The sequence below is a fragment of the Phycodurus eques genome, chromosome 17 (genome assembly GCF_024500275.1).
Source record: "Phycodurus eques isolate BA_2022a chromosome 17, UOR_Pequ_1.1, whole genome shotgun sequence".
Taxonomy (NCBI): Eukaryota; Metazoa; Chordata; class Actinopteri; order Syngnathiformes; family Syngnathidae; genus Phycodurus; species Phycodurus eques.
In genome coordinates, this window is record NC_084541.1 from 6,605,319 (window position 1) to 6,629,313 (window position 23,995).

General features: G+C 39.8%; 2 protein-coding genes across 9 annotated transcripts in view; both read right to left on the bottom strand.

Annotated features, from left to right (window-relative positions):
* Positions 1-3,596, bottom strand: part of fez1 (fasciculation and elongation protein zeta 1 (zygin I)) — a 71,042-nt gene extending 67,446 nt beyond the window's left edge. For all 8 annotated transcript variants that reach the window (XR_009770224.1, XR_009770223.1, XM_061702929.1 and 5 more), the window contains exon 1: positions 3,338-3,596. The gene's annotated coding sequence lies outside the window, so the exon portion shown is untranslated. The remainder of the gene's footprint in view (positions 1-3,337) is intronic.
* Positions 3,597-6,136: 2,540 nt separating this feature from the next.
* Positions 6,137-23,995, bottom strand: part of cfap58 (cilia and flagella associated protein 58) — a 36,677-nt gene continuing 18,818 nt past the window's right edge. Inside the window, exons 10-18 of the mRNA XM_061702692.1 lie at positions 23,156-23,317; positions 22,707-22,853; positions 22,381-22,521; positions 16,822-17,045; positions 15,788-15,896; positions 15,115-15,219; positions 14,585-14,704; positions 7,230-7,354; positions 6,137-6,456 (exon numbers count right to left, since the gene is read on the bottom strand). Coding sequence (XP_061558676.1) covers positions 6,354-6,456; positions 7,230-7,354; positions 14,585-14,704; positions 15,115-15,219; positions 15,788-15,896; positions 16,822-17,045; positions 22,381-22,521; positions 22,707-22,853; positions 23,156-23,317 — 1,236 coding nt within the window. The 3' untranslated portion in view covers positions 6,137-6,353. The remainder of the gene's footprint in view (positions 6,457-7,229; positions 7,355-14,584; positions 14,705-15,114; positions 15,220-15,787; positions 15,897-16,821; positions 17,046-22,380; positions 22,522-22,706; positions 22,854-23,155; positions 23,318-23,995) is intronic.

Here is a 23,995-nt window from a genome sequence, read left to right on the forward strand (position 1 = left end):
TGACCCTGTCCCAGCTTTTTTGGAAGCAGCCATAACATTCCAAGTTAATGATTATTTGCTAAAAACAATAAAGTTGATCAGTTTGAACATTAAATATCTTGTCTTTGTAGTGTATTCAATTAAATATAGGTTGAACATGATTTGCAAATCATTGTATTCTGTTTTTATTTATGTTTAACACAACGTCCCAACTTCATTGGAATTGGGATTGTACATTTGTTGTAGAGTATTCATTTATTAGAGAATACAAAAAAACATGTTGCTTCTAAATAGCCTGATAGACGAGTGGTACTTACATCTCACTGGCGACACCTAATTTCCGGATCTGCTGTGGGGGTTAAGTTCACATTTAAAGTGTGGAACATATGGATTTCTAGGGCTATCACGTCTCAGGGAAACTCCACTTGCCAGTTTGAAGCCTCCCTGAAACTTCAATGAGTCACGCCTCATGGGCGGCTGTGCACGTATTCGCCCAATATGCACGGGTGTGTGTCAGACGAAAAAAGAAAAAAGACAGACGCATGAACAGGAAGAATATAGCCCTTACAGAATGCTTTTCCAATGATTTCACTCACCCGTTAAGAATATGTTGCCATAAAAAACTGGGGGTCCAATATCTTGCTCAAGGGTACTTGAAAAAGGGCAACATTTCTGTAAAATGTTTGTAAAATTTGGGAGTTTATCTAGGAGTTTGGAAAAAATACAGTGCCATGAAAAAGTATTTTCCCCCCTTCTCAATTATTTATTTTATTTTGTATAGTTTTCCATCTTTAAAGTTTAAGACCATCAAACAAATGCAAAGATGAGACAACGATAACCCAAGTAAACATAATATGCAGTTTTTAAATGATGATTTTTATCTTTCAAGGGAAAAAAAGATATTCAAAGCTACCTGGCCCAGTGTGGAAAAAGTAATTGCTATTCTATTAACTGGTTGGGCCACCCTTAGCAGGAATCACTGAAATCAAGTGTTTTTTATATAACTGGCAATGAGTCTTCCACAACTCTCTGGAGATATTTTGGCCCACTCTCCCTTGCAGAATTGTTTAATTTGGCAAAACTGGAGGGTTTTCGAACATGAATGACCTTTTTAAGGTCATGCATTTTAATCAGATTCAAGTCCAGACTTTGACTTGGCCACTCCAAAACCTTCATTTTATTTTTATTAAGCCATTCAGAAGTAGACTTGCTTGTGTGTTTTGGATCGTTGTGCTATTGCAGAACCCATGAGCTCTTTAGCTTGAGGTCACGAACTGATGGCTGAACATTCTCCTTTAAGGTTTTCTGGTAAAGAGCAGAATTCATGGTTCCATCAATGACAGCAAGTCATCCAAGTCCTGAATTAACCAAGCAGCCCATTCAGACCGTCACACTACCACTAAGTTTGACTGTTGGTATGATTCTCTTTTTCAGAAATGCTGGGTTAAATTGACTTCAGATGGCATGAGACACACGCCTTCCAAGAAGACGTTCACCACTTCCATGTTTTCTCCATTTGTGTACAATGGCTCTCACAGTGATTTTAGAGACTGATAGATGTGAGTCACTTTATTTCTCATCTGTTCTTGAATTTCTTTGGATCGTGGCATTTTGCTTCAGCTTTTTGAGGTCTTTTGGCCCGACTTCATTTTGTCAGACAGGTTCTATTTAAGTGATTTCTTGACTGAACAGGTCTGGAGGTAATCAGGCTTGTGTGCGGTCAGTGAAAATAAACTCAGGTTTTCAAAATAATGTGATTAGCAACAGTGAGTTCATGATTTAATAAGGGGGCAATTACTTTTCCACACAGGGCCAAGGTAGCTTTATTTTTTTTCCCCCCCTAAATAAAATCGCCATTTAAAATCTGTATTTTATGTTTACTCAGGTTATCTTTGTCTAATATTTACATTCGTTTGATGATCGTAAACAAAAAAAAAAGTGAACTTGGGAAGGGTGACAATGCCTTTTCACGACACTGTACATGTATATGGAAATTTATGAGAATTTATTTCATAGATGAGGAATTTATTTCATAGATGAGGATGATTTACTCAGTTGCATTCAATGAACAAAGAAAAACGATCATGTTGAATACCTTACCTTATTAGTGTCACTGTTGATTCTTAATTTTTAGATCAACTATACTGGATGTAGTGACCGAAATGCAATTGTGTGGCATCAATGCTATTTATTGCTGTAGCAGATTAGTAAGAAATGATATGTGATCGAGGAATGCACAGTGCAGGCAGGTGTGGCCTTAGTCGCTCTACAATATCACAGTATGTGAGCTGTAAGCGTTTGTGTGGAACTGAGGGATCCAAAGTGCAAGGTAGAAATTCAACAGAGGTTGAATACATTTTGGTTGTTTTAACCAAGATTATGATACACAATGTTTTTGTTTTTGTCCCCAAAAAATTTCAGTTCCCGTATAATTCTGGAAATGAATGTTGCCAACTATAATGTTGGGACTGGGAGGAAACTGGAATCAATCTACAGGTTTAGAGGCAACCACTTTACTACCTGAGCCAATGGATTGGGTAAGAGAGGAGGAATAGTTTTCATCAATCATTCAATCTTTTAAAAAATTCATTTAAGATACTACAAAACTAAAAGCTGTCCAAATAATTGCAGTTTCCTCATAGCCCCTTTCCAGTCATATTCATGCCATTCTGTGCCCTGCCAGGTCAATTTTATAATGCTAAATCAAACTCACAGCTGATGTGTTTATGAAACAGGATATGATTCACGTGTCTGAGATTCATACCTTCGGTGCGTGCCTAGAATGCGTGTCAGCAGTTTTCTACCGAGCCTTTACAGAGAGAATCTGATCTGATCCACGGTGATGGAAAGCGACAATTATCGTTCAGTTTACGATGAGAGGGACCTTGCCACCACTTTTACAGATTGTGTTTCAACTGAAATGACAGCTCCAGTTTTGCTTTAATGATCACAATGTATACATTTAATGGTTAGCTGTTAACACATATCAAGGACCTTTTTGAAAAATATTACATTGAAAACACTGGTCAAATCATTCAGATGTGTTTTCACATAATATACAGCACATACCCACTTATATAAACATCTAAATTGGGTTCCACTTTGACTAGATATTCAGATGGGGGTGTAACTTAGAACGAGTAATGGATGACAAGCAAGTGTATATCATTAGCTCATCAGAAGGAGAAAACAAGGAGTGTGCGGCTGGCGGGAGGAGGGAGAAGAGAAGAGAATAGAGGAATAAAAGATGGAGGGAACACTGGATACAGGGCCCAGATAGATGGATGGATGGTGATGCAGAACAAGAATCACAATCAGGGCCCGGGCATGGTGAAATGAGTAACGGACTGAGGATTACCTGCAGTGGATGTGACGCTTCAGTTTGTTGACAGGACCTTGTCAGGCAAGAATAGGCGGTGTCTCAGGCTCCCTTGATTGCAAATCTCACTGATGAACAGATGCCACATTCAATCCAGTGAATAGAGGCAATACTAAAAAAGTGAGGGGAATATAGATGGCTTTAAGCTCTGTCCTTAACGCTGCCCTCACCCGTTTGCCCACAGACACCCTTATCTGTCCTCCCACAACCCCTTGTTTTCCCATCAATAGGCAGCCAGCCCAGCTCACGCAGCGCCTGCGCACCAAACATCCTCTGACGACATCAGCTCAGCCCCTCCCTCCGCTCTTTCCTCACCACCATCTCTCTCCCTTTGTCACCTCCTCAATGCAACCTTTCATGCCCAAGTATTCATGGAGAGGGAGGCTTGGGGGAAGGGGATGTTTCTGCATGTCAAGGTAACACACCGTCCAGCTGCCAAGCTTAGACACAGAAAATAGGGATATTATTACTTCATCTGTTCTATTATGTTACTTACCCACATTCATTTTTCCTTCTGAAAAATTACATTACAAAAGTGAGGTTCCATGCATGCAAAGTAAGGTTTAATATTCTCTATCCAGCCTGTGACTGCTCAATTCAAAATCAACTTCAAATTTGCAGAATACTTTTATACCCTTTCAAATCCATATTTCACTTTCTTACATACATTCCATTTTTAAGGATAAATAATCAGCTCCAAGAAATAAAAATATGTCCAAAATATGACTGAAAAGGCATGATGAGAGATCATTTCAAAGAGGTCAGGACAAAGATGTAAATTGTGAATAAGGAGATGTGATTCTCGCGAGAGGGCGGCACGGTGGACGACTGGTTAGAGCGTCAGCCTCACAGTTATGAGGACCCGGGTTCAATCCCCGGTCCCGCCTGTGTGGAGTTTGCATGTTCTCTCCGTGCCTGTGTGGGTTTTCTCCGGGCACTCCGGTTTCCTCCCATATGCCAAAAACATGCTTTAATTGGAGACTCTAAATTGCCGTAGGTGTGAATGTGAGTGCGAATGGTTGTTTGTTTCTATGTGCCCTGCGATTAGCTGACAACCACTTCAGGGCGTACCGAGCCTCCTGCCCGATGACAGCTGGGATAGGCTCCAGCACGCCCACGACCCTCGTGAGGAGAAGCGGCTCAGAAAAAAAAAAAAAGGATCCTTGCGAGTTCCAAGTTCAGACTTTAAGGAAGAGCAAATGTTGGGAGGCTACACTATTTATTCCATCCATCCATCCATCCATTTTCTGAGCCGCTTCTCCTCACTAGGGTCGCGGGCGGGCTGGAGCCTATCCCAGCTGTCATCGGGCAGACGCTCTAACCAGTCGGTCACCGTGCCGCCTTGTGGCAATATGTTAAGATTTAATTTCAAATCTGCTTGATCTCTGGTTTCAATCTGTGGTTGGGGTTCAGTCCTCTGTTGACGAATCCTCTGCTAAATAGCAACACACGCACGCACACACACACACACACACACACACACACACACAATTAGCACCAAAAAGAACATCCAGCCCTCTGATAGGAGCAGATTTTATGGATTATGATTTTATGGATTTGGAGTCTTCAATTATCCTACCATGCATGTTTTCGGAATGTGGGAAGAAACCGTAGTACCTGGAGAAAACCCACGCAGGAATGGGGAGATCATGCAAACTCTGCCCAGGCAGGGCCAGGATTTGAACCCGAGTCCTCAGAACTGTGAAGCAGATATGTTAACCGGTGATTCACCCTATGTCAGACTACTGCTATAAAATCATGCCGTGTCTCGTTCAGAACACGGGCAACTGGCGATATCAACCTATCCTGTCTTTTACAACTGTTGGGCTAATCTTGTTTAATCAAGCTGTTGGGGAAGGCGGGACAGGAAAAGGTGTCAACGCTACCGGATATAAGCGTTACCATAGTGTCAACAACAACAATCATGGAGGAAGAAGCACTAGTTTTGATTGCAGCAATGTTTTGTGTTGAAAGAAAGAACAAAAAGAAAAAAACCTGGTGCTGTCCCTGGGTGCTCCAACAGGACAGTTTGGCCTGTCTATTCTTAAGGAGAGCTTGAGGGAATGTTCACGAACTTTCAATTCTGCTCGCAAGGAGGCAACATAGCGTTATGTAGCTAGCTAGTGCTACTACTAACGTTTGCACGTAAACATTATGCCAGTGTTCCGTTGATTCGTCCACTCTTTCTCCGCCATGGTGCCTGAATAAATGTTAACAACGGCAACCAAAGGAAGTGAGGCACCGTTGCGAGATTAAAACCTATCGGTCGACGTCAATGTGCTATTTCGCAGGGGTTTCATTGATATGTCAGACTACACAGAAGATTACTAAAATATCAAACATGCTCGACTTCATTTTGGCATCGTAAGGGCTTCTGCAACGCCAAATCGTTGAAGTTAGAGATGTTTCACTTTCAATTCAAAAGACTTCTTCAGTTATTTCAGTTATATCTTGAGTATTCTAGGTGAGCTTATGTAAAGATTGGTTGCTACTGTTTTCCTACATCGGGACTAACCATGTACAAAATGCCATTATCTTTATGCCTTCCCTGCATTTGCCTCTTAAAATAACAAAACTCACAAAATGCTCACGAAAAGACTGAATGTGTATACTTTTAATTAAAACACACAAATATCAGCACATATTACACAAATCCTTAGAATTTTGTACATTTGCATGCTTGAAAACGCACACATAGCAAATGTGAAGTCATTCATGCTAAAACCTGTAAAAATATAGTATAACTAAGTTTAAAAATAGTCTTACGACAATGCATTAAAGATTTATCTTCCACTGTGTCTACGACATATTTGCCAACCATAATAGGGATACATAATTTGTCCTTGGATTTTCACACATTCAAGGGTTTCGGTTACAACATTGTGTTTGAAGGCATCTGAGGATAGAGTGTCATGTTGACTTCCTGAGGCAAATTTGATTAATGATATTCACCTATATTAAATAATTGCACTGTATTTTGAAATATGTTCATTTGTCATCGGAAAAGTTCATCAAACTTGAAGCCTCCGCCAGCGAAATGCGGCTTGCTGATGAGTTGAGGCAGCACCAACCGTTCCCCCTTGGTTTTGGACTTCTCACTGAGATGAGACAGAGCAAATACATTACATTGCGGGTAACTTCAGGTATCCATGTGGCTAAAGCTCATTACAATTACATAATCATCCAAATTTTCCATTAGGTTTTGTAAAGGTGTGCTTTCGCTCTTTTTCTCGCGTAATCAAGGGAGGACTGCCAATTGTTCCCAGAATACAAACCAAACAGATTAACACTTGCCTGTTTTGTAAAGGCATGGTGATGTGATTTAGTTGAGCTGAGATCAGAATAACCAAACATGTTATATCTTGCAGAGATCATTTATCATTTTCCAGATCCAAATCCCAACTGATGATATCTGGTCCAAGACCAGTTTGCATTCTATCAAACAACTGTCCTGACTGCTAATCAACGGAACTACACACAAATACAAAAGTTTTTTTTATAAATACAGTACCTGTGATGTGTATTTGGATTACTGCAGTGCTTTCTACATGGGGGTCCTCGGTTCATGCAAGTTAGAACATACCCTAGTCCATCACAAACCTACACAAAACTACCGGAGACAAATTCCTTGTGTGTTTCTTTGGACATAATTGGCAAAATAAAGATGATTCTGATTCTGATATTCATAATTAAAGTAAATACTGTATTATATGTAAAACAGTTTTAGGCCATCAATTTAAAACTAGCAAATTAAAAACAGTCATCGCGGCAGTAACTCAGCGTGCTTTCTTGTGCCACTCATCATTTCTTGAGCCACTCATTCTTCTTGCAATTAAATCAAATGTAACGCAGGCCACTTAATGGAGCTTACCTTTGTAACTTCTTCTGATTGAAGTACTTCTTCTTGAGGTCTGCAAGCTCATTGATCAACTGTTGATTGTCGCTTTTGTACTCATTCATCTTTAAGTCTAGCACTCTCACCTCTGCAGTCAGTGCCTGTGGAATCAAAACACTGTAAAACCTACTACCACCTTTTATCTGAAATCAGGAATTGTGGTATTAATGATAAACTATATTGCCAAAAGTATTCGCTCACCTCCCTTTGACTCAGGTTTGACTTTAAGTGACATCCCATTCTTAATCCATAGAGTTTAATATGACATCGGTCCCCCTTCTGCCGTCATAACAGCGTAAATTCTTCTAGGAGGGTTTTACACAAGGTTTAGGAATGTGCTTGTGGGAATTTATGACCATTTCTCCAGAAGTGCATTTGTGAGGTTACACACATGGACGAGAAGGCTTGGCTCTTAGTCTCCGCTCTAATTCATTCAAGTGTTCTATAGGGTTGCGGTCAGGATTGTGTAGGCTAGTCAAGTCCATCTAACATCAAACTTTCTCATCTGTTTCTTTATAAACCTTGATTTTTCCACTGATGCACACTCATGTTGGAACAGGAAGGGGCCCTCTCCAAACTGTTCCCACAAAGTTGGAAATGTCCAAAACATTAGCCCCTGAGCTCCAGTGAAATGAACTCTGAATGCTTCAGTATATTGTGAGATTTTGAACAGTAAAACAGTTTGGTGATTATCCCTTCCTGTTCCAAAATGTCTATGCACCAGTGCACAAAACAAGGTCTATAAAGACATGGATTAAAAATTTGGTATGGATGAACTTGACTGGCCTGCACAGAGTCCTGCCCTCAATCTGCTAGAACACCGTTGGGTTGATTTCGAGTGTACAGCAAGCCAGGACTTCTCGTCCAATATCGGTGTGTGACCTCACAAATATGCTCCTGGAAGAACGGGCATAAATTCCCCTAAACTCACTTCTAAACCTTGTTGAAAGCCTTCCCACAAGAGTTGAATCTTTTATAGGTGCAAAGGGTAGACCAATATCATATTAAACCATATGGATTCAGAACAGTGAGTGAGAGTGAATACATTTGGCAATATAGTGTACACAGTGATGGTCGTAATGAGTTACTAAAGTGTTATTCTAATATGACCCCTTTTTTGAGTAACTAACACAGTTGCCAACATTACCTTGAAAAAGTAACATAGTTACTTTACTGATTACTTCATCTTAAAAGTAACTAAGTTAGATTACAAGTAAAGTTTGAGTTGCTTTCAGCAGCTGCCAAGTGGCAGGAATATCACTTATCCACAGTACAAAAAGAGCATTAGCTTAGCCATACCCATTATTTAGGTAATATACGCCACAGAAGTTACAGAATAATGTCATCTACATGAACCAATAGCGTAAATATTAATGTAGTTGAAGCCACATTAAATGAGCTAGTTAGTGCAGACTTCACATGCCACATACATACATACATACATTTCCTCACTAGGGTCATGGGCATGCTGGCACCTATCCCAGCTGACTCTGGGTGAGAGGCAGGGTACACCCTGAACTGGTCGCCAGTCAATTGCAGGCCACATATAAACAAACAACCACATTCACACATACGGGCAATTCAGAGTCTTTTTTCATATTTAAAATATGTATAATTTTGATGATTACAGCACATAACAAATAAAAAAAATCCCCACATTGAGGAACTAAAATATAACTTCAAACGAAATAGTTAATTAATTCAAGAAATCAAGTGATTTTTTTTAATGTAGAACTTAGGCTGGAATTTTCCCTCTGAAAAGTACTTCATTTTTTAATCACGATGAGTACTGAAGAAAAATTGAATTTTCAACAATATTCTAATTTATTGAGATGTACCTACATTTTAAAAAGTCATGAAATATTTGACGGAGTGTGTGTAGTCTGTAGTGCATCTGTATGACACGAGTTTCACTACGACAATAAAATTCCTTCATTCCCTTTGGTCACCTCATTAGGTACACCGGTAGCTGAAATGCGACTATCCGGCCATCCTGTCTGCAACGAACTGTATACATTTCAGATTGTAACGCAGCGGTGTTGAACACGCCCACTTGTGCTTTAGCCCGAAAGGCACATTTATTCGGCAGCATCCGCTTTCGGTTAATGGCATCTCACTCTGGGTAGATGAGCCAGCCAAGCCCTACGTCATACACGACACGACTTCTGATTGGCTGACAATTACGGCATGTCCTACTGCACTTACACATTAAAAGCGACCATACTAAATCAATGAGTATACGACTTATATACATTATACAACAAGTATACGACTTATATACATTATAAATATATATGTATATACTATACAGGCCGGCACGGTCGGCACGGTGGACGACTGATTAGCACATCTGCCTCACTGATTAGCACATCTGCCACACAGTTCTGGGGACCGGCGTTCAAATCCCAGCCCCACCTATGTGGAGTTTGCATGTTCTCCCCGTGCCTGCGTGGGTTTTCTCCGGGCACTCCGGTTTCCTCCCAGATACCCAAAACATGCATGGTAGGTTAATTGGAAACTCTAAATTGCCTGTCGGTATAAATGTGAGCGCGAATGATAGTTTCTATGTGCCCTGCGATTGGCTGGCGACCGGTTCAGGGTGTACCCCGCCTCTCGCCCGAAGATAGCTGGGATAGGCGCCAGCACCCCACAACCCTAGTGAGGATAAGCGGTGAAGAAAATGGATGGATGGATGGATACTCTAGAGTATAAAGCTATGTCACATATAGACATATAGATATTGATAGATATAAATTTTGACATAGTTCGAGACTTATATAGATAAACACAGATAGATTTAGATAACTACAAATCTAGACTTATAAAGATAGATAGATAGATAGATAGATAGATAGATAGATAGATAGATAGATAGATAGATAGATAGATAGATAGATAGATAGATAGATAGATAGATAGATAGATAGATAGATAGATAGATAGATAGATAGATAGATAGATAGATAGATAGATAGAACCCCAATTCCAATTAAGTTAGGACGTTTGTTAGACAAATAAAAACAGAATACAATGATTTGCAAATCATGTTCAACCTACATTTAATTGACTACACTACAAAGACAAGATATTTAATGTTCAAACTGATAAAATTATTGTTTTTAGCAAATAATCATTAACTTTGAATTTTATGGCTCCAACACGTTCCAAAAAAGCTGGGACAGGTGGCAAAAAAGACTGAGAAAGTTGAGGAATGTTCATCAAGCAGCTGTTTGGAACACCTCTTTGGAACATCCCACAGGTGAACAGGCTAATTGGGAACAGGTAGGTGACATGATTGGGTATAAAAGGAGCTTCCCTGATTTCGTCGAACAGTTTAAGGACAATGTTCCTCAACGTGCAATTGCAAGGCATTTGGGGATTTCATCATCTACGGTCCATAATATCATCAAAAGGTTCAGAGAATCTGGAGAAATCACTGCATGTAAGCGGCAAGGCTGAAAACCAACATTGAATGCCTATGACCTTCGATCCCTCAGGCAGCACTGCATCAAAAACCGACTTCAATGTGTAAAGGATATCACCACATGGGCTCAGGAACACTTCAGAATCAGAATCAGAATCATCTTTATTTCATCATCTTTGATCTTTTATTTGTATGTCCAAAAAAAACACAAGGAATTTGTCTCCGGTATTTGGAGCCGCACATCTGTGAAGGCAACATTAATGCTGAAAGCTACATACAGGTTTTGGAGAAACATATGCTGCCATCCAAGCAAGATCTTTTTCATGTACACCCCTGCTTATTTCAGCAAGACAATGCCAAACCACATTCTGCACGTGTTACAACAACATGGCTTCGTAGTAAAAGAGTGCGGGTACTAGACTGGCCTGCCTGCAGTCCAGACCTGTCCCCCATTAAAAATGTGTGGCGCATTATGAAGCGTAAAATACGACAATGGAAACCCCGGACTGTTGAACAGCTGAAGCTGTACATCAAGCAAGAATGGGAAATAATTCTACCTACAAAGCTTAGTGTCCTCAGTTCCCAAACGCTTATTGAATGTTGTTAAAAGAAAAGGTAATGTAACACAGTGGTAAACATGACCCTGTCCCAGCTTTTTTGGAACGTGTTGCAGCCATAAAATTCTGGGTTAATGATTATTTGCTAAAAAGAATAAAGTTTATCAGTTTGAACATTAAATATCTTGTCTTTGTAATGTATTCAATTAACTATAGGTTGAACATGATTTGCAAATCCTTGCATTGTTATTATTTATGTTTAACACAATGTCCCAACTTCATTGGAATTGGGGTTGTAGATAGATAGATCTATCAACCTACCACGAATGTTTTTGGGATGTGGGAGGAAACCTGAGTGCCTGGAGAAAACCCACCCAGGCACGGGGAAAACATGCAAAGTCCACACAGGTGGGGCCAGGATTTGAACCCTGGTCCTCAGAACTGTGAGGTAGGTGCTAACCAGTCCTCCACTGTGCCACATTGAATTAATATTTATGTTTTATAGTCACTGATGGGGTAGTGGTACTCGCCTGACTGGTGTGAATGAGACAGTGTGAATGTGAATGTGAACGGTTGTCCGTGTCTATATGTGCCCTGCGACTGACTGGCGACCAGTTCAGGGTGTAGTCCGCCTTTCCCCTGACGTCAGCTGAGATAGGCTCCAACACCCGTGACCCTAACCAGGATAAGCGGTTTTGAAAATGGATGGATGGCATCCCGGGTGATTTAAAAATAACTCCCTATTTTTAAGTACTTTTAATTTATTTCTGAACTATAATTCTTACAAGAACTGAACATGAATAGAAATTGTATTGAATGGAGTTTTATTTAAAATTTGATATGGGCGCCAGCATGCGCCACCAGTTTCTCAAGGCGCCTGGGAACTGCATTAAGTGATTTCACAAGGAACTCTTGTGGGATGGAAGACATGAGTTCTCGTATTCACCCTTCAGGTTCTTCCAAAGTTGTTGGTTTGGTCGGATAGACTTGCTCCTTTAATCATGGAACATACACAAAAGAATTGAGAAAAATATTAAAACATGAATAAATAATAAGTATTTTAAAATAGGGAGTTACTCACCCTGCATATTATATCCTGCATTTATAGATTTTAATATCCATAAAATCCATATTTATTTATCAAATAAAATTTGATAAACAGGTCCATTGAACCTTTCTAAGAAGACTCGGGGGCTGATCAAAATGTTTGCACCTTCAAAGCCAATCGTCAAGGGGGGGGGGGGCTTAGTATATTGCCTCTTCAAAACTGTTCGATAGTACGTTTTCATTTATTGTATCAAGATGCTATGCTATGACTAACTTTTTCTCACTTTATTTCTCAACTGACATTAAACAGACCTGTCACAAGTCAGAATTTGGATCCAGTAGTGCTGCAATTAGTAATCGAGTATTCTACTGACGACTCTATCGGAATAATCAAGAATAAGGATAAAATTAGTATTTTTTTGGTTAAAGACAAAATGAGACATTTCACTTATTAATGAAAGACCAGTTGGTTTCCTTTTTTAGATAATCAACAGTATTTTGTATTTTGTGCTCGATGCAAAAAGCAGAAGGCGCATTATGAATCATATTTATCGATTTAACTGCTGTATATCTGTTATATGATCACTTTGAAATGGCAGATGTGGTTTGTCAAGTAGTTCTAGAGATAAATAATATTTTTAACATCTTTGTCCTGTGACCTTAAGTCCCTCCCCCGAACAAATCACTCTTCAGTTCTTCAGTACATTCAGTTCAATTAAGTCCCTCCCCCACCTGCACTGACTGCTCATTGGTCATTCGCCAAAGTGAGTGACAACGCTGGCGAATCGTAAATCACATGGCAGTATGTTTAATGAAGTCCTGACCCCGCCTGCACGCTGGCTGCTCATTGGTCATTCGCCGAAGAGTCAGAAGTGAGTGACAGAACGCTTCAGCAGCTCCGTTCCCGCTCCTAGCCGACTTGCACGCCTCACGGCGGCAGGGGGCGGCCCTGCTCAAAGAACGAATAATTTCATAAACTGATTCACTTCAGTTTGTTCACTAAAAGAATTTGTTCTGAACGAAACTTTCGCAAACCAAACAACACGACTGTATAAATGACCAATATAGACGTAAAAAGTGAAAGTACAAATTTTGGTTTCTCAGTGCTTTGGTCAATGTAACAAGTCTTTTAAAGTCAGTGTGTTCAAGTCCAAGTGAAGTCATGAGTCATTGCTGTTCGAGTCCAAGTCGAGTTGCAAGTCTTGTACCATTTTGTCAAGTCGAGTCTAAAGTCATCAAATTCATGACTCGAACCAAGTCATGTGACTTGAGTCCACACCTCTGCTATTTTGTCAATAAAAAAGTAGCAACAACCAAATACACTTTTTAGTAAGGAAAATAACAAAAATAGTGTGGCGACAGTGAACCCGTGCAGTTCTTTGCACTTTTACATTTACATCTTCACTGTGGATTGTATGATAAGCAATAACCTTCCAGTCATTTTCTTCAAACCTTTTGAAAGGAACCAATCTGTGTGGACAGATGGGCTGCTGCTTCTTGAAGTCATTATCCACGAAAGATTGCTTGTTTAGAGTCATTGTTTTCTCAATAGTAACTACTATTAGTTTGATGAAATAATGAATCTGATTACATCTATGGATACAGTAACACGTTACATTGCTTATTACTCAAAATGGCGGCCACTTTGGAGTAATGCGTTACAAGCATCACTGGTAACTTGTAACCTAATTCTTTAGTATCGCTAGACAAGTCATCAGAATAACTCAAAGTGCGTTTACTATTGTTCGCAAGAGTCGCACAAGACTAACAAGGCTCTTTTGGCTTGCAGAAGAAGCTTTAATGAGCAACAGCAATTTATACAGGTGGCAAGCCACAAAGTAAGTTCCATTGTAGCAAAGGTGACTGAGAGGGGATTGTACATCATACAACACAATGTTCGGGTTTTATGAAATAAAAATGCGTGGAACAACACTAACTATTTTGGTCATTTTCCTTTGTAAAAAGTGTTAGGAAGGTTATAAATATTCATAGTTAATTATTTTTGTTGCTTGTTTATTTCCACATGAAGAGCGGAGTTATGCTGTAATATTTACTTGCCATGTAATGTAATGCTCTTTTGATTTTTACTCAAGTAATATTTATCCACTTTGGGTTAAGATATATTACTGCCACACAGCAGCTATTGAATGTAACTAATAAAGTAACTTGTAATCGACTACAACTTTATTTTTAAAATTAAATAATCCATAGAGTAAATAATTATTTTCCCAAGGTAACTGTGGCAACACTGATGATATATGTGTCATTGATGACAGGCAAGTACAAGAAAAACACATTGGTACCATTAGTTTTTTGGTCCTTTCCCTTAATGTCCATTGGCAATGCTGAAGTTGCTCAAGTGCCTCTGGACCTGGCTGCCGAGCCAAAATTTGTTGCAGCTCTACGTACAACTTCTCCTTTTCCTAGTTTGACAAAAAGGAAGAAAACTATTTTTATGTGAATGAAACATTTAGCAAAAATCCCCCCCCCCCCCCCAAAAAAAAACCCCACAAAAACAGAGTGACTGAATACCGACAGCATTTGTCATAATAATCATCCAAAATTCCAGTGATCACTGAATCGCTCAAATGACTATTCTTAAGGTGATGAGCAGTAGTACCTCTGAAGTCATTGCATCTGAACCCAAGTTATTATTTTATTAATCCAATAATACTTGGCACGTTTATAATGGCATAGGCCAATATGTCAATTTTAGAGTCTAATTTATGCAGTAATCCAGGATGAATGTGTAAGTACAGATAAGAGGATAAACTGGTGGGTACAAAAGACCTTATGATTCAACCACTTTAGGGAGACAAAACAATAATGTCACCTGTAATAAGAATTCCTGTTCTTCAAAGTCTTCGGTCTTGTTGATGAGTCTTCTCTGTAACGTGTGTACCTTCTGGATCAGTTCATACTTGCAGGGGTCACTGCCCTGTCATTTGAAAATAATAATTAAAATTTTTTTTTAAATGGTTTGTAAAACTTTGGGGATCAAGCGCTAACGTTGAAATGCAGTACATTTCAAACCGCAAAGGTACAATGTCCACTGTTATCAAGAAAATAAAGGGAAACTTCTGGAGTTTAAAACAATTTGGAAGGCCGACAACATTTTTGAGGAAAATATGGTGGTAAAGTCACAAAAAATTTTTTTTTTCGAATTGCCATCATGCTTGGTATCGGCATATTGCGTGAAAGCTCAGCATACATCACAAGAATTGCTTCCACCAAGCAGCTATGGAATGATTGTCCTTTTTTTTCAGTAGTCTCTATATATCATCACAATCCGATGAAAACACATTTTATCGTAAAATGATTCACTTCTTTGCTGCCAGACTTGGCCTTCAAAATACCTACTTCCATACAGAACAGACGAGTGACGACACAACATGGTGAAGATGAAAGTCGATTGCAGTGATTTTGTTTCATTAAACCAAATATCAATAACTAGGATTATGAAGGTAATGTCTTCAGAATATGCAATAAAGGTATACTGTACTTACCTCCAGTCGCCTCCATCGGTGAATATTTATGGGGTTTAGCTGTTCCTCGAGTACACCATTCCTTGTCCTTTCTCGAGCCAGTTCTCTTTGCAGGGCAAACAGCTCTCGTCTATAACACACCAAGATAAGATAACCTTATTAGTCCCACAATGGTTAACGGGAACTGGTTTTCTTTCCTCTAATATGTAGTTTACATGGAATACAGAGCAGTGATTACAGTGCAAAAAAAGTGAGTCCATGGTTTGAAACCGTCTAGTGGGCATGTCTGCGAAAAGCTATGAGTGGGATTCGAGAGCCGATGGAGCTGTGGCCCCGGGTCCAAATAAGGGGGGCATCTAAATTTGGTGGTGGGCATTCAATCCTAGTGATTTCTAAATTTAAACAACTGCAACTGTCAGAACCCCCACAACACTGTCGGCGAATGGTTTACAATCATGAAACTCCATCAGAAACACCCACCCTCCTAGCCCCTGTTGAGAAATGGTTTACGATTGGGAAACGCCATCACCCACCTCCCGTAGACGAATGTGTTCCAATCGTGAAATTCCGTCAGACCACCCCCATTGACGAATAGTTTCCAATAGGGAACAGTTGGCCCCGGCATCACCACACCTTTGCACGCCACTGCCTATAGGACAGTTCTGCTTCTGCTTTATGAATTCCCTGTAGTACCAAGCAGCTGAACAACTTTTTGAAGTAACCACAAAAAATTATTTAAGCAATTTTGTCGTTTGATGTTGTTGCATCAGTCATTCATTCATTTTTCTACTGCTGGAGCCGATCCCAGCTGATGTAGGGTGAGAACGTCAGTCTAACAGAGGTTGCTAAGTGACAGTTTTTTAAATTGAAAGAGAGATTGGAAAAGCACATAAGAAGACATCTAGAGAGATTGCTGCAGACCACCATTAAAAAATGTAATATACTTATATGCAGTGTATTATTTTGGGAGTGTAGGCATCAACGACTATCAGAGTGGCTTAAACATTCAGTATTGGTCTTTCATAGACTCCCAAAACGATTACTTATTTTCTTACTTTAGCTCATCTGTGTTGGGTACAGTCTTGTCCAAGATATTCTTTTCACGCATGAGCCTCTTGATTTCCAACTTGAGGAGGCGGATATCTTCCATCCGCTGGTTGTGATGAAAGTCCCTCTTGCTTATGATTGATTGCTGGATCTTGACCTTGTCATACAACAGAGCTCGTTCCTCATTGCGTTGTAGCAGCTGCTTACCCAAGTTGTCCCGTTCTCTGATCACCTAGAAATTTCAGCAACAAAATTCCCAAGTAGTTAAGTTGTCTTTGTGCATTTTAACTTGTCTTCGATGTATTTGGGTATTATAATACAGTACTCTTTTCCAAAATGCGACAAACACCAAATAAAAAAACAGATCTTGCCATGGCATTGTATTGTGTACAGACTGTACTCTAGAATGCAAACTGCAATTCCCTTCCAATAAGTGTCATGACTGCCGTAGGTGTGAGAAAAATTATCATGATGCTTTAGGAGCCCATGACTAACAGATGCCCTAGAAAGTAGTACAGTAATCCCTTGTTTATCACAGAGGTTAAGTGCCAGAAAACCCCTGAAATAGATGAAAACTGCAAAGCAATGGTATTATTTATATACTGTACATTTAAAAGTTTCATAGATCCTGCTGGTTCCCAGAATTCTTTGCAGTGCTCTTTTTAACTACAGGTTTTAGAAAATCAAGCTAAACATTGCTCTTTAATACCATTTGTTCTTATCCAGTGTCAATATTGTTATGTGTGTGCATTAGCTATACGACGGGCTAAGGTTGGTATGTGTGAATTTCATAAAACTCTGACTGTGGCTTGTGTGTTAAACAGTGACATTCTAGTCATGTTTTTTGATTATTTGGTAAGGCTTCACTTTCTGCATAGGAATCCTATTTGACCTTATGTGAGTTATTGCTGCCACATTAAAATCAAATAGTCAATAAAGCTAACTGAGGAGGGGAGTGACTGTACAACACTGATCTTCAGTATAAAAAAGAAATCTGCAGTGCACTCAATCAGCAGTAAGTGAACCGAGATACACCAAGGGATTACTGTATTTTCAATTTGAGGCATTGAAGTTGGTTAGGCCCCAAATCCCTGTCATCTTCTTCTTCTTTTCCTTTCGGCTTGTCCCGTTAGGGGTCGCCACAGTGCGTCATCCTTTTCCATGTAAGCCTATCTCCTGCATCCTCCTCTCGAACACCAACTGCCATCATGTCTTCCCTCACAACATCCATCAACCTTTCTCTTTGGTCTTCCACTAGCTCTCTTGCCTGGCAGCTCCATCCTCATCATCCTTCTACCAATATACTCACTATTTCTCCTCTGGACGTGTCCAAACCATTGAAGTCTGCTCTCTCTAACTTTGTCTCCAAAACATTGAACCTTGACCGTCTCTCTGATGAGCTCATTTCTAATTTTATCCAACCTGGTCACTCCGAGAGCGAACCTCAACATTTTCATTTCTGCCACCTCCAGCTCTGCTTCCTGTTGTCTCTTCAGTGCCACTGTCTCTAATCCGTACATCATGGCTGGCCTCACCACTGTTTTATAAACTTTGCCCTTCATCCTAGCAGAGACTCTTCTGTCACATAACACACCTGACATCTTCCTCCACCCGTTCCAACCTGCTTGGACCCGTTTCTTCACTTCCTGACCACACTCCCCATTGCTCTGGACTGTTGACCCCAAGTATTTAAAGTCCTCCACCCCTGCTATCTCTTCTCCCTGTTGCCTCACTCTTCCCCACCACCCCTCTCATTCATGCACATATATTCTGTTTTACTTCAGCTAATCTTCATTCCTCTTCTTTCCAGTGCATTACTCCATCTTTCTAACTGTTCCTCCAGCTGCTCCCTGCTTTCACTGCAGATCACAATGTCATCTGCAAACATCATGGTCCGCGGGGATTCCAGTCTAACCTTATCTGTCAGCCTATCCATCACCACTGCAAAAAGGAAGGGGCTTTGGGCTGATCCTTGATGCAGCCCCACCTCCACCTTAAATTCGTCTGTCACACCAACAGCAGACCTCACCGCTGTTCTGCTGCCCTCGTACATGCCCTGTATTATTCTAACATACTTCTCTGCCACGCCAGACATCCGCATGCAGTACCACAGTTCCTCTCTGGGTACTCTGTCATAGGCTTTCTCTAGATCGACAAAGACACAATGTAGCTCCTTCTGACCTTCTCTGTATTTTTCCATCAACATCCTTAAGACAAATAATGCATCTGTGGTACTCTTTCTAGGGATGAAACCATACGGTTGCTCGCAAATACTCACTTCTGTCCTGAGTCTAGCCTCCACTACTCTTTCCCATAACTTCATTGTGTCGCTCATCAACTTTATTCCTCTATAGTTCCCACAGCTCTGCATATCACCTTTGTTCTTAAAAATGGGCACCAGTACACTTTTCCTCCATTCCTCAGGCATCTTCTCACGCACTAGAATTCTATTGAACAAGCTGGTCAAAAACTCCACAGCCACCTCTCCTAGATGCTTCCATACCTCCACAGGAATGTCATCAGGACCAAATGCCTTTCCATTTTTCATTCTCTTTAATGCCTTTCTAACTTCCCCCTTACTAATCATTCCCACTTCCTGGTCCACCAAACTTGCCTCTTCTACTCTCCCTTCTGTCTCATTTTCCTCATTCATCAACTCCTCAAAGTATTCTTTCCATCTAGCTAGCACACTGCTGGCACCAGTCAACATATTTCCATCTCTGTCCTTAATCACCCTAACCTGCTGCACATCCTTCCCATCTCTATCCCTCTGTCTGGCCAGCCTGTATAGATCCTTTTCTCCTTCTTTAGGTCCAACCTGCCATACATGTTATCATATGCCTCTTGTTTGGCCTTTGCCACCTCTACTTTTGCCCCGTGTTGCATCTCAATGTATTCCTATCGGCTCTCCTTGGTCCTCTCAGTGTCCCACTTCTTCTTAGGTAACCTTTTTCCTTGTATGATTTCCTGTACTGTGTGGTTCCACCACCAAGTCTCCTTCTCTCCTTTCCTGCCAGAAGATACACCAAGTACTCTCTTGCCTGCCTCTCTGATCAACTTGGCTACAGTGGTCCAGTCTTCTGGAAGCTCCTCCCGTCCACCGAGAGCCTGTCTCACCTCTTCCCGAAAAGCTGCACAACACTCATCCTGTCTCAGCTTCCACCACATGGTTCTCTTCTCTGCCTTTGTCTTCCTAATCTTCCCCCCCACCACCAGTCATTTTACACACCACCATCCTATGCTATCTAGCCACACTCTCCCCTACCACTACCTTACAGTTGGTAACCTCCTTCAGATTACATCGTCTGCACAAGATATAATCCACCTGTGTGCTTTTACCTCCGCTCTTGTAGGTCACCCTATGTTCATGCCTCTTCTGGTAAAAAGTGTTCACTAAAGCCATTTGCATCCTTGTTGCAAAGTCTACCACCATCTGTCCCACCAAGTTCCTTTCCTGGATAACGTACTTACCCATCACTTCTTCATCACCCCTATAACCTTCACCAACATGTCCATTACAATCTGCACCAATTACGACTCTCTCTCTGTCTGGGATACTCAGAAGTACTTCGTCTAGCTCCTTCCAGAATTTCTTTTTCACCTCTAGGTCACATCCTACCTGTGGGGCATAGCCACTAATCACATTACACACAACACCCTCAATTTAAAGTTTCAGCCTCATCACTCGACCTGATACTATTTTCACCTCCAAGACATTCTTAGCCAACTCTTCTTTTAAAATAACCCCGACTCAATTTCTCTTCTCATCTACACCATGGTAAAATAATTTAAACCCTGCCCCTAAACTTCTAGCCTTACTGCCTTTCCACCTGGTCTCCTGGACACATAATATATTAACCTTTCTCCTGATCATCATGTCAACCAGCTCCCGAGATTTTCCTGTCATAGTCCCAACATTCAAAGTCCCCACATTCAGTTCTAAGCTCTTCTCTTTCTGCCGAAGAACCCGCTTTCCACCTCTTCTTCTTTGACTTCGACCCACAGTTGCTGAATTTCCAACGGCGACCTGCAGGTTGACGCCGCTGGTGGCGGACGTTGTTAACCCGGGCCACGACCGATCCGGTATGGAATTCTTTGGATGAATGCTCATATTTGTGGCAAAGTTTTAAGCCGGATACCCTTCCTGACGCAACCCTCAGCATTTATCCTGGCTTGGGACCGGCCTACAGTTTGCACTGTAGTTGTGCCCCCCATAGGGCTGCATTCCCCAAATCCCTGTCATCCCTCTTGATAAATGTTTTTTGTTGTTGTTGTTTGTTTTATTTTTTTGTGGAGCCAAGTTTTACTGAGATTTTTTAAATGTCTTTTTTCAGCGATGGACAGTTTCGATGGTTCTAAAGAGCGAATGCAGAAAATTCAGCATTTAGATGGCAGGGAATGGATTCGCGCGCTGGAGTATGTGTTGATATGGATTGAGTCCTTTTGTTTCTTTAATGTTCATTTAATTAATTTATATATATATATATATATATATATATATATATATATATATATATATGGATTTATAGCATTTAAAAAATAATCTACATATAGTATAGTATATAATAAACTGATTTTACAATCAACAACATTGTTTTGAGATTTATCAATTATTATTGATGTTCAGACTGAAACAATAAATTGTTTTAAGAGGATAAAATGAATATTAAAAATTTGCAGCTCAGGGTAAATAGATCATTTTTCCCCAAATGTTAATAATTATATAGATAGCTAATAATTTAATAGATAATTTACACGATTTTGGAAAATAACTCTTCCTTTGCAGATTCATCACAATTCACCAGTTGGTTAAAAAGTCATTAGTTTGATTTAAGAAAATAGGTGTGAGCTTTCTATTGAATAATTTCGAAAAGGAATAATATGTTTTAGCAGGAAGCACGTTATTTAATTTAAACACCATTCGAGGAGAACTCGGGGCATTAAGAATAAACAGCTGTGGCAAAAAAATGCAATAGTGAGACTAATTTAGAAATTTAAAAATGTATTCAAATTGCTCGGGAACGCTTTCTTGGGCCATGCTGTGGATTTAAAATCTAACAGAGGAATGCAGCCATTTCCAACTGAACATAATAATATCTATAATTAATACCATCATCATAAGAAATATGTCTGCTATTTCTTGTCTCTCATTCATAATTTCCAAGATTAACACTAGTTAATTTCATAACAATAATAATAAAAACTAACAAAAAACTGTATTAGTTTTTGACTGAAAATCAGAACCCCCAAATGTGAATGTCACAATTGTGAAATAAATTATAATTATTTCAATACCTTATTGATATAATGATTAAAGCGTTATACATTTATGAATATTATTTTATAGTTTCTTTCCAAAGCCTGACAAAGAAAGTAGTATTTGTTATTACTATCCTAAATTATTATCCTAAATAAAATGATTCCTTTTTCAAAGTAGTTGCAAATGTCAGTCTGGCAATTGATCTTTTAACATTTTCACATTCAAGTTACCGTAGTTTACTTTTGCAGTACTTTTATGATGTGGAGCTAGAATGCATGATATGTATTGTTTATTTTTTATTACTTACTTGATCTAATTGTTTTTTTTGTTGCATATTTTCTATTTCTTTGTCAGCAATCATTTTCTGAAGTTTTTCTTGTTCTGCTTTCTGATGCTCAACACGTCGCAATTCTTCGTCCAGTTGCTGAGTTTTCGACTTCAATTCTGTCTGGAATTCAAAACAGTTGGGAGCACAGCACAGCATGAACAAATGCTAATCAAAGTATAGTATAAAATTCAACTGAAAAAATGCTCAAGTGCAGAAAAATGCGCTTCCTAAATTAACATCGTGGGCAGGGAAATGGGGGAAACTCCAATTTACAAACAACCAGCGAACAGGTAGCGCTGTAGTACCTTGAGATTATCGTTATCTCGCACTAAGCGCTTGTGGTGCTGCTGATCTTTGTGGATGGTCAACTCCTTTACTTCTATCTCATCCTTCAACTGAGTATTCTGGTTGTTCAGTGCCCTCATCTTTATCTTCAACTGTGCAATGCTGTCCTGGGGTAGAGACATCGCATACATGAAACAATTGCAGAAATAACAAGTCAAGAAAGAAAGACAGTAATTGACGTCTGAGCAAATCGAGGAACGTAAACTAGATTTACACCGTATCCTAGGTGAAATTGACGGAGGAGACAGTAAGTAAGTAAGTACCGCCATAATGACCGACGTTAAAATACAGTCGCGTTGTCGGTGTGTTCGTCATAAATGAGGCGCAGATTTTATTCCTATAAAGTCAATGTATCGTTTCTGGATGCCCACCACCACCTTTCAAACCAAACTTACATCACTGTTCATACCTGAGCATCAACAATGCATTTGCTGTATTTGTTCCTTTCAGTTATCATAGAATCCAGCAGGTCCTCTTTCCTTTTGAGCTTGCACTCTTCCTCTGTGACTCTCTTCTTCCAGTTATGGATTGCCATCTCGCTGGTTTCAATTTCATTTATTTTTTGTTGCACCTTTTAAAACAAGAAAATCAGTCAGAGGATTTTACTCTAAAGGATCTTAATAATAATATTAAAACAGAAAGGTGCTGTTGGAAACTGCGGTCCGTACCATGGAATTACTGACTCCGCATATAACAATATGATATTGTCTGATATATGATTACATAAGACATAATTTCATTGGTTACATGGTATCTTGTGTTGTAATATAAAATCTATCGTGTTTCCCTTTAGAACAGGGGATTTCGAAGTGCAGGGACAAAATACGATACATCACATGGGGCCCAACAGTTTTGCTAGATGTTATTGTCTCAACTTTGCATTGTTTGATATGCTTTGGTTGCCTTTACATTGAACATACCTGAGGCCTGACTTACTGAAGGCTTGTGCATGCAAAAACGGCTGCAAACTTGAATGCTCACGCAAACAGATGTAGAAGCTTACCTACTAAGCAGGCACACCCAGGATCGTATCTGCCAAATTTTCTGCACAATTCATTTAGCATGTTTACAGATGATGGAGGCCATTGTGCTGACTAGTAATTTCAAAGCAACAATTTATTCTGCACCCTTCCCCAGACCATGATTGGTTTGTGCTTTGACAAGTACTGTCAACTGTGGGACCTTTTATAAAAAGGTATCTACTTAAGCAAATCATGTACAATCAATTGAATTTACCCGAGGTGGACTC